This window comes from Coregonus clupeaformis, chromosome 33 (genome assembly GCF_020615455.1).
Source record: "Coregonus clupeaformis isolate EN_2021a chromosome 33, ASM2061545v1, whole genome shotgun sequence".
Lineage (NCBI taxonomy): Eukaryota > Metazoa > Chordata > Actinopteri > Salmoniformes > Salmonidae > Coregonus > Coregonus clupeaformis.
In genome coordinates this window covers 27,341,434-27,352,905 of record NC_059224.1, presented here as the reverse complement: position 1 = coordinate 27,352,905, position 11,472 = coordinate 27,341,434, and the positions used below count along the sequence as shown (strand labels likewise).

At 41.1% G+C, this 11,472-nt stretch overlaps 2 protein-coding genes across 2 annotated transcripts in view; both read right to left on the bottom strand.

Annotated features, from left to right (window-relative positions):
* Positions 1 to 616: 616 nt before the first annotated feature.
* Positions 617 to 6,267, bottom strand: slc22a2 (solute carrier family 22 member 2). Its single transcript, XM_041860612.1, has 11 exons — positions 4,229 to 6,267; positions 4,025 to 4,128; positions 3,644 to 3,798; positions 3,278 to 3,446; positions 3,068 to 3,182; positions 2,796 to 2,896; positions 2,450 to 2,664; positions 2,246 to 2,354; positions 1,867 to 1,979; positions 1,539 to 1,638; positions 617 to 1,388 (listed from the first exon to the last, which is right to left on the bottom strand). The coding sequence occupies exons 1-11, from the start codon at positions 4,649 to 4,651 to the stop codon at positions 1,280 to 1,282; spliced, it is 1,713 nt and encodes a 570-aa protein (XP_041716546.1). The 5' UTR covers positions 4,652 to 6,267; the 3' UTR covers positions 617 to 1,279.
* A 3,244-nt stretch (positions 6,268 to 9,511) lies between these two features.
* LOC121548934 (cation-independent mannose-6-phosphate receptor) overlaps positions 9,512 to 11,472 on the bottom strand; it is a 31,580-nt gene continuing 29,619 nt past the window's right edge. The window contains exons 45-48 of the mRNA XM_041860609.2: positions 11,243 to 11,429; positions 10,937 to 11,080; positions 10,753 to 10,822; positions 9,512 to 10,323 (exon numbers count right to left, since the gene is read on the bottom strand). Of these exons, the coding sequence (XP_041716543.2) occupies positions 9,895 to 10,323; positions 10,753 to 10,822; positions 10,937 to 11,080; positions 11,243 to 11,429 (830 nt within the window). The 3' untranslated portion in view covers positions 9,512 to 9,894. The remainder of the gene's footprint in view (positions 10,324 to 10,752; positions 10,823 to 10,936; positions 11,081 to 11,242; positions 11,430 to 11,472) is intronic.

The following is an 11,472-nucleotide window of genomic DNA, read 5'->3' as shown; positions in this document are numbered from 1 at the left end:
TCCATTTCCCTTCTCTAAAGTCCTTAGCCCCTCTGCTGTTCGTCTTCTGTTGCCCCGTACCCTCCGTATACAGCCAACTTTCCATGTGTCTAGGATTAAACCTTTGTCTCACAGCCCTGTGTCTCCTATTTTTCCCCATTATCCCCTGTGTATTTATACCTGCGTTTGCTGTTTGTCTGTTGCCAGTTCGTCTTGTTCTGTCAGGGTTTACCAGCGTGTTTCTTGTTTTCTCCAGTTCTTGTTTTCTAGTCTTCCCGGTTCCGACCTTTCTGCCTGCCCCTGAGCCTGCCTGCTGTTCTGTCCCTTTTTGACTCTGCATTGGACTACGAACCTCTGCCTGCCCTCGACCTGCCCTTTTGCCTGCCCCTTGGTTATAATAAATATTCAGAGAACCGAACCATCCACCTCCTGTGTCTGCATCTGGGTCATATCCTGAGTCGTGATACAATTCCACTGCGTAGCATATCTGAATGGTAATCTACTGTAACATGTCACCTAGGCAAATCAAATAAGACACTTTCTTACTGTTTCACAAAGAAATAGAGCCATTGAGAACCCTTATAAAGTGTATATATTTTCGCTATAAAAAAAAAATTCTGACATTTATAGTATGCTCTGTCACAGACTGTACTTTTATTATGCTAATACTTTACTCTCAAACTTGTAAGTTGGGTGGTTATTGTGCAAATTGGACACTGTGGAATTCAGGGTATACTCCTGCAAGATAATCACACATTTAAAAAATTGTAATTGTCACTTACATTTGTTAAAAGTTGGTGTGTGTAACCATATAAATATTATTAGAGTTACCATCCGTAAAGATACAAATCTTTAATATTTCTGCTCACACAGAATAATGTCAATTCACAGAAACAACACAATCCATCTACTTCTCTAGAATGGCATGTAAGTAACTGTCAAAAATACACTTACTGTTAAGAAATATGACAATATTACCAACATTTATAATACAAATAAATCAGTAAATTACTTTAAACACATTATCTAAAAAAATACATGGTACAATGCACATGATCTGAGAGGGAAATCTTACTGTAGCTGATTGGCACATGGGATAAGTAAAACCAGGAAACATGGTAGAGGTGAAAGAAATCGAAATAAGTTCCAATATTTCGCCAACACAAACACAAACACTCCTTAATTCGTATTAGAAACAACAAATGAAACAAACAGGTAACTTAAACATAAAATAATAAATACTGCTCATCACTACCTTCTCATTCTTTCATCACACAAACTCTAATTTCCCAGGAGGGAATCAGACAGTCTCAGGTTCTTTGTTGGGCATCACGTCGGCGGCGGTGGGTAACAGGTTTATCATCTGTTTCCGCCTCAGCTCTATACTCCTCAGAGCTTTTTCTTTGCATCTGAGACGGCAAGAGGAACACATACATACACAATGAATAGATTGTTCACCTCTGACATATTATTTAAATAATAACCTTATTGTTTGAAGGCATGATGTTTCAGTACATTCACTTGTAGAAATAATAGAAACTGATGGGTAGAAATCTCACTTTTCTGGAAACTCAATGTCATCGATGGTGTCAGGAAGTGGCACACCTCTGGTCTCAGGCAACAGCAAGACCAAAGCTCCAGCCACAAACGCAAGGGCCCCTGTGTTGTAAAACACAAAGAAATCACCATCAGCATATTAGTCCCTGCTTGTATCTAGAAAACATTCACTAAACAGCTGTGCTTGAGGCTACATTAGCCAAAAGTATTAGTTTCAAGCTCAAGATATTGAGATACTGGTACAGTACATGATTCAACTTCTTACAGCGTTGCTGTGTTAAGATATTAATAACATGTGTATAATCATGTTATAACATTGTAATTAGGTACCGAAGATGATGAGTGGCATCTCCAACCAGATGGCAGCCAGTCTGTAGAGAAGGAACGGGGCCACGATGCCTCCGATGTCACACAGAGTGGAGCACACAGAAACACCCAGGTTCCTGAGGATGGAAACATTTGTCACTGTCTGGAATTTCAGCTTTAAACTAAACTTTCTGTTATATGTAATGTCAGTATTCAGGAAGTGATTTTAATAGAAACATTCTAAAATGGAAACATTTTTGAAATAAATAGCTTCTATTCCTCAGTTTACTGACAAGTCATTGAAAATAGATGGCGTTTTTTCAAATGAATTGTTATTTAAGTTTACTTCCTGAATCGACCACCTTCAATTTCAATTGACCCCAGCCCTGCTGGTTACCCTTACCTGACAAACGTAGGGTACAATTCAGTGTTCACAAACACCACCATCTCAAAAGCCATTGTGATGCCCAACCGGCCTATGCAGGCCACAGCTGTTTTGAACCAGAACATGCCTGTATGTGAGAGAAAGAAAAATGAGAGAAAAACTTAATACAAATTCAACCAGGCAGGTAATTGCCATTTAACATCAATGTTATCACAGACTCACTCTCAGGAATCATAGCAGTAATGAAGCAGGCTGCTCCAGCTACAATGTTGGCCGTGGCAAAGGGAAGACGCCGTCCGATACGATCGATGGTAAAGAGGATAAGGAAGGCAGCAGGGAATTCCACCAGACCAGAGATCAGGAAGTCAATGTAGACATTTCCTCCCAGGATTCCTAGACGCATGATAAGACCCTGGTAGACAATAGCACTAGTGAACCTGGAAGAAAGACAATTTATTTACTGAGGGGTCTACAGTGGCTGTAAAGGAAATAGTATAGTTGTGAGCTGTGACTAATAGGGCTATTATAGTTCCAGTAATGTTCTTGTTGTTTGTGGAATACATTTTACCAGTTGAAACTAAGGATGAAGGTGTGTTTTCTCATTTTTGGAGTTCTGATTAGGTCCATGAACGAGGCAGTTGAGGTTTCGGCATTGTCGTCTCTCATCATCTGTAAGTACAGTAGCATTATAAAAGTTATAATACAACCTACTTTACCATGCAATGCCATATTTGAGTGTCTGTAAGATACAAAATGTGAGTAATATTAAACTACATTTCAGTTACTCAATTTTTTTAGTTTCTTAAATTTGATCTACCCTTCAAAGTCCTAATTTCTCACCTCAATGTTCTTGGAGAGGGTTTTCTTGTTTTCTTTCGCTATTGCCTCAGTGATCTCCACAGCTTTCTTTGCATTGTGCTGAGAGAGAAGCCATCTTGGAGACTCCGGGATGAACCTGGAAGCCAGAATAGAAAACTCAATATAAAAAGCTTGAAAAACAAACTTAAATCTACCTGAATATCTACAGTATGAGGCAGTTCCAGGTCTTACCAGTAGTAGGACAGGAAGAGGATATAAGGTGCAGTGATGACCACTTGCAACCAGCGCCAGTCTGTGATGAAGTAGGAGATGAGGGGCAGGATGAGAATTCCAACACTGAAGAACATCTGGTAGACGACGCCGACAGTCCTCCTGTACTCTACTCCTACCAGCTCAGTGACTGAGGAGAGAGGCAGGACATGAGGACAGGACACCGAGAATACATAGCCTCTGACATGATGCTATAGTCAAAAGTGTTGTGACTGAGATATCTCCACAAGAGTAATATGCTGTAAATATTACAACCACAATTAGTAAAACTACAACTTGAAATGTAAAATTAAAATTTTAGACATTGTGTAAGTAATGTTGTCGTACTCAGAACATATCCAGCCACCCAGCCTCCCTTAACCCCAAAGCCATAGAATGCTCGGAAGACCAGCATGGATACCCAATTTGGAGACCATGCTACAAGAATTCCAAAAATCCCATTCAAGAGGTTGGACACCAAGAAGCTTGTCTTTCTGCCAAATCTAAAATGTAAGACAAAAAGGTACATTCGGGGGATGTAAATTCAAATGTCATGTTTCCGTCTCAGAACATACAGTATTTCAGAAGTTTATTTATTTCATTCAGGGTGCACTCACTTTTAGCAAGTCCATTTTCCTTAACTTTTCTGTTTTTAAGTATTTCTAAAAGTCAGCAAGTTATCTGCACTGGTGGGATCTTCTGTCTGACCACCGACACAGCCTTCCTTACCTGTCAGCCAGGTATCCAATGGCTATGCTGCCTATGAAGAAGCCCACGTTGAGTGTCGCCTGGAACATGTCCACCACCCAGGCATCAGCACACACCAGGTCAAACTGAAATCAACAAATACCTTATCATCTACTGCCATCTTAATCTGTTCTGACATTCAATTTAAATTCAATGTCTTGAACATATATTTCATAAAGTTCTCACCTCAGTTACAAAGGACTGCCTCCCCTTGTAGTCATACTCCCATCCTTCCTTGCAGGAGGTCATGGGAGCTTTGCTGCGGTGGGCGTCAGAGAGGTCAGACTCTGGGTTGTCACAGGTCAGACCTGTAGCGTTCCAGTCCAGGTTGTACTGCTCACACTGGCTGTGGACCAGCACTCCTGAGGTGTTGACCAGAGGGACCGTGATCTTTCTAGTGTCCATCAGGTTCCAGCCACAGCTCTGCCGGATCTGACTCACCCCTGAGTCCCGGCACCAATGCTCTGGGGTGAACCCTTGGAACACAATGCCTACGTAGACACCAGCCCATGGCATGGACACCATGCATAGCAGGGCAAAGATTCGCTTCTGCGATCGGCCAAACTTGCCCGCCTCCTCTAGGATGTCATCAAAAGTGTATGAGTACATGGTTGCAATTCTCTCGGTCTCTAAGACATTTGTGACTGCAGACGGACCTGTGCATGGTTTTTAACAGTGTGAAGACCTCAAAGGTCCAACAGAGACGTTGACCTTCGACCTACCAGTGACCAGCAATGCATTCAGACACGTTCGCTAGAGCAGGCTGCAGACATCATGGGGAACTTAAAACATAATTATTGAATGATTAATTTTTGGTTTGGTAAAGGTCCAAATCCAATTACACATTCACTGATGGTCCATCACAAACCACAAAATGAAGGGAAAAACAGCTAGAGGACAGCCATCAGTTCCACATTTGAGTTTTTCATTGTTACATTATACATTCATTTTTATACTTCTCTTCGTTTACTTGCTTGATTACCTGGTCTTCGGGAGTTTTAGAATGATTGGTCTTACAGCAATGTGGGCCTACCTCAAGTTTGCCATGCGAGGCCTCAGTGATTTATTACAATAGGGAAACATGTAGTCACTTAGAAACAAACAGTACTTGTGTACAGTAGAGACTTCTGAGGTTCTGTTTAATAAATGCATCAATGTGTTGAGGTCAACCTGTTGACCTTTCAGAAAATCTCCACAATCCTGGAAGTGATAAAATATGTTACTCTTTAAACTGTGTCGGACAGCTGATCAATTCTTTATTAAAATAATGCAATATGTTTTTTAACTAACATTTTAAATATTAAAACAGACAAAAAGCAATAAAACACGTTTGAAAACATAACATACAAGAACAAAATCACCTCCAAAAAGTACCACCTCATCAGAATGGAGCCCCTTATCCATGTTTTGTACCCAAATGAATGAACCAAGCAGACATGCTTTGTTGCTTACAGCAGAGCTAGACATTATGCAACGAGCAGAGTTTTCTTCACATTACTACCACACAGGATTCCTTTCTATCGCTCCAGAGAAGGTACAGTAGCAAGGGCTCTTTCCCCATATCAAAGTGCCTTTGTGTAGTTTTGTCACAATGTGACAAATTCAATTCATGATCTTGGAGGTGTGGAAACTTACGAAAAGAACTACAAAATTTTATGTTTTTATTTTATTTTGCAAAACATTGTGAAGCTTTTTCTTCAACTGCGGGGAGGACCACCTTGGCAAAACTTTTCTCCTATTAATAACATGTGTATAAACCTTAATAACTGAAAAGGTGAACCGTTATTTTTTGGATAGGTTTGCTATATGGCCGACCGCTTGCTACGGTGTGAACATTAGCTTCAACACCGGTGATAAAACACTGGCATAACAAAGAAAGTCTCCAACTTCAAGTCTGACTTGGAGTCCAGTCCAAGAGAGATAACTTTGTCAAAGAATCATATAGCTAGACTTGTTAGTGAGGTGAGTTCCACTTCAAAAGCATTTTCTCATTACTGTTCTGTACCACTGACATGTATGAGACAACTAGAGATAGATGAGTGGCATTAGTGACTGCCTGTGTACATGTGGTTTGTGTACTGGTGTTTTGTTTGTGTCCTGGTCTGTGTGTTTGTCAACTGATAAATGCTACATCTATTTCAAATAATCCACATACAGTGAGCTCCAAAAGTATTGGGCCAGTGTTACATTTTGTTGTTTTGGCTCTGTACTCCAGCACTTTGGATTTGAAATTATCCAATGACTATGAGGTTAAAGTGCAGACTGTCAGCTTTAATTTGAGAGTATTTTCACAAATACCATACCCCCAAGACATGCTAACCTCTCACCATTACAATAACAGGGAAGGTTAGCATTTTTGGGGAGGTATGATATTTGTCATTATTCACAATTCCTTCAAGACTTTCAGTAATCATGGTAGCATCCACATTAATGTAGAAGTGTTTAGAAACATTCTATTTACAATAAAAGTGACTCCAAAATACACAATACATTATTTACCATTAATTTCTATTGGGTACAAAATCTGAAACACATCCAAAACAAACAGCAAACGCATCCAACACAAGCTTGATGTAATCATTGTGTGCTAGGAATATGAGACCAAATACTAAACTTTTGACTACTTTAATACACAAGTGAATTTGTCCCAATATTTTGGTCCCCTAAAATGGGGGGACTATGTACAAAAAGTGCTGTAACTTCTAAACGTGCTGGAGTAGAGTGCTAAAACAACAATAAATGTGTCACTGTCCCAATACTTAGCAGCTCACTGTATTTTTCCAGATAAATAATACTCACACTGTGATTGCTGCTGTAGACCCAGTAAAGCATGTGTCAAACTCATTCCATGGAGGGCCAAGTGTCTGCAGGTTTTCACTCCTCCCTTGTACTTAATAATAAAAGGTCACTAATTAGTAAAGAACTCCCCTCACCTGGTTGTCTAGGTCTTAATTGAAAGGAAAAACCAAAAACCTGCAGACACTAGGCCCTCCATGGAATGAGTTTGACACCCCTGCAGTAAAGAGACTGCATGGGATAGATACTGCTGAGCAAGACTGAAAGAGGATCTCAAGCTCACAAATACATGTAATCTTTCATGGCACTACAACTTTCCTTACTTCCATTTATGAGGGATAGCACATGCAGTTTGACAAAAAGGGGAATTTTAGCTCTACAGAAAACGTCCCTTTTCAAATAAACAAGGCAACATCTAGAACCCTCAAACTCAACTCTGGAACGCGAAGCCAGTTCCACTGTGTTTTGTTATTGTTCCCCTCTAAACCAGGGACTAATTTAGACCTGGGACACCAGGTGGGTGCAATTAATTATCAGGCAGAAGAGAAAATACAGGCTCTGGACTTCATAGGGTAAGAGTTGAATACCCGTGATCTAGAAGCAGAAATAATTTTTAGCATTTAACAGATACAGCAACTAGCTGTGCCTGTGATGTATATATGGTGCACAAGTACAAAACCACATAATTATTTGATATACTGTTATCAAATAAATATGATTTGGGGAACTGGAAACAATACAACCTAAGAATCCCATTAACCAATGCTATGAGCCAGGAAATGAGCACCAGTTTCAAGTCCCTGTTTTCCCAATAACTTAAAAGGTATTTCATGTCCAATCCTTGCAAGGTTAGCAGTAGAGTTTCACTGAGAAAATCAGTCCACATAATTAAATACACGTGAATAAGCAATTCTCTGGAAGATGCAAGTGACAAAATTCAAATCCATCTATAATATAATATAATATGCCATTTAGCAGACGCTTTTATCCAAAGCGACTTAGTCATGTGTGCATACATTTTTACGTATGGGTGGTCCCGGGGATCAAACCCACTACCCTGGCGTTACAAGCGCCATGCTCTACCAATTGAGCTACAGAGGACCATACAGTGTCTTATGCATACAGTGTCTTCAGAAAGTATTCACACCCCTTGACTTTTTCAGCCTAAATTTAAAATGGATTAGATTGAGATTGTGTGTCACTGGCCTACACATAATACCCCATTATGTCAAAGAGGAATTATGTTTTTAGAAATGGTTACAAATTAATTAAAAATGAAAAGCTGAAATGTGTTCAGTCAATACGTTTTCAACTCCTTTGTTATGGCAAACCCAAATAAGTTCAGGAGTAAAAATGTGCTTAACATGTCACATAATACATTGCATGGACTCACTGTGTGCAATAAGAGTGTTTAACATGATTTTTGAATGACTGCCTCATTGCTTTACCCCACACATACAATTATCTGTAAGGTCCCTCAGTCCAGCAGTGAATTTCAAACACAGATTCAACCACAAAGACCAAGGATGTTTTCCAATGCCTCGCAAAGAAGGGCACCTGTTGGTAGATGGGTAAAAATAAAATGCAATATCCCTTTGAGCATGTGAAGTTAATTACACTTCGGAGGGTGTCAATACACCCAGTCACTACAAAGATAAAGGCGTCCTTCCCAACTCAGTTGATGGAGAGGAAGGAAACCGCTCAGGGATTTCACCATGGTGACTTTATAACCTTTACAGAGTTTAATGGTTGTGATAGGAGAAAACTGAAGATGGATTAACAACATTGTAAGTTACTCCACAATACTAACCTAAATGACAGAGGGAAAAGAAGGAAGCCTGTACAGAACAAAAATATTCCAAAACATGCATCCTGTTTGCAATAAGGCACTAAAGTAAAATGGCAAGAAATTAACTTTATGTCCTGAATACAAAGCGTAATGCTTGGGGCAAATCCACACATCACGGATTACCACTCTTCATATCTTCAAGCATGGTGGTGGCTGCATCATGTTATGGGTATACTTGTCATCGGCAAGGATTAGGGAGTTTTTTAGGATAAAAATAAATGGAATAGACCTAAGCACAGGCAAAATCCTAGAGGAAAACCTGGTTCAATCTGCTCTCCAACAGACACAGAGACAAATTCACCTTTCAGCAGGACAATAACCTAAAATAGTTTTGGGCCAAATTTACACTGGACTTGCTTACCAAGACGACATTGAATGTTCCTAAGTGGTCTAGTTACCGTTTTGACTTAAAACGGCTTGAAAATCTATGGCAAGACTTGAGAATGGCTGTCTATCAATGATCAACAACCAACTTGACAGTGCTTGCAGAATTTTTAAAAGAATAATGTGCAAATATTGTACAATCCAGGTGTGCAAAGCTCTTAGAGACTTACCTAGAAAGATTCACAGCTGTAATCGCTGCCAAAGGTGATTCTAACGTATTGACTCAGGGGTGTGAATACTTATGTAAATGGTTTTTTCATTTTCCATTTCCATTCCCTTTGTGATTATTCTGAAGAAGGCCACTGAGGGCCGCAACGTCAATTTTTTAAACTTTCCTGTCCAATGATGTATTTCATTATTTAACATTTCTATAAACATGTTTTCACTTTATCATTATGGGGTATTGTGTGTAGATGGGTGAGATTTTTTTTTTTTTTAATAAATGTTGAATTCAGGCTGTAACAACAAAATGTGTAATAAGTCAAGGCGCATGAATACTTTCTGAAGGCACTGTCTAACATTACCTATGTACATTAATTAAATCAAATAGTCCAAAAACAATTCATTGATGAAAACACCATTTGTCATCAGGAAGGCATCAACTTTCTTTCGAAGAGGGGACAAAAACATATCTGCTCTTTAATACTGTAAAACAGCCAACAGACATTCTGCATCGTTCCCTTTAGATAAAACAACAAAAAGCCTCTAAGGGGTTTCTGCTTTCTTGCGTTGTGTGGAGACATTCAGAGAGAGAGAGAGACATTCAGAGAGAGAGACATTCAGAGAGAGAGACATTCAGAGAGAGAGAGAGATGAGGAGTCCCTCACACTGTCAGCAGGTCCTCATCGCTGTCATCCTGGGGGTTTTGTTGTTTCCTGTGGGGGGGTCTGTTGTCACGGCGAGGCTTGGCCCTACCCCTCCTGTCCTCCAGGAGCCCTACCAGGTCCTCGTCACTCTCCTCCTCCAGCAGGGCGCTGCGGAGGGGCCCCGAGGAGCGGGTCCTGGATCCTGAAGGCCGCAGGGTGGTCCGGCCACCGAGGACGCGAACCCCGGGGACGGACAGGACCTCCTCCTCGCTGTCCTCCTGCTCTTCCAGGGAAAAGGAGCGTAGGGCGTCGGCGTTGACGGCCTTGGTGGTGATGTGGCCGTTCTCCTGGCGCACCTTCCCCAGGCGAGAGGACATGGCTGGGGCCTCAATCTCCTCCATCAGCCACTCCATCTCATCCTCCCCTCCCTCATCATCCATGTTCACCTGCAGGGACAGACAAGACAGAGGTGAGATTTAACACTGGGCACTTACCACAACAACACCTACATTGACATGGAATCAATGGCTGTGAAATAATAAACATCGAATTGAAAGAGAATCTATAGCATACTAGGATTTGATGTTGTCTTTAATATAGGAGCGTTACCGGATGTGTAACGTTTGCAGAGCATGCGCCGGCTTATCAAGAGGCTCGCACGGCTCTAACTTACATTTTGAAGATTTCGACGTGCAGCTCAGGCCTGCCTGAGAACAATAGGATAAAGTGGCTCATGCTCTGCTCACGCCGGCAAAAAGTTAGCTTCCTGTGCACCTAGTGCAGCTCCCATAGACCATACATCAGGTTTCTATATCTATGGTAGCATAGCTATGTTGGTTTGATCGGTGTACTATAGTATTTATTAACATGCATACCTTGGAGTATTTATAAGAGACAGGATTTCCTCTCCTACAACATCCAGTAACTTTCTGCATCACCAGCTCCCTGGAAATAGAAAAAGGAGACTTAGGAAAAGATTATAGGGGAGCTATTTCTATATAGATTATTTAATAACAGTACAAAGCTGTGGGGAGTAAAAGAATAGTAGGTATCTCTTACCTCCGCTCTTGTTTGTGCAGTAGCAGAACCAGCAAACAGATGGTCAGCACAAACAATAGCATGCTCAGGACCGCCCGTCTCCTCCCAGACAAGCCCATACTGTCCTCTCCTCCGTCATCATTAGTCTGCTTGGACTCTGAGGTTCTGTATGGCACACCAGACAAAATGTCACACCTCTTTACTTTACACCTCGTAGCATTTTTATAGGACAACTTCAGGTAGTACTTCCTCTGTTTCAAAGCACTTTCTCCTGTTTCGAGACTGAACACCACCCTGACGTCCGTGTGTAAAGAGTTGTTGACTCACACTAGGCCACAGACAGTGGCGGTGTGCCAGGTAAAGAGGTACTGGCATCCATCCGTCTCCAACAGGAACTCTGGGATGCCCTCCCCGGCTGAGGGGTTACATTGGAACAAGATGGTCGACGACACTGTCGTGGAGTTGTCCCGCCCACACACAGACTCAGATGGGACCAGCACATCCAGGTTACCATCTGAGTAGAGAGAGTCCATCCATCAATCACAAGCAGCTTAATG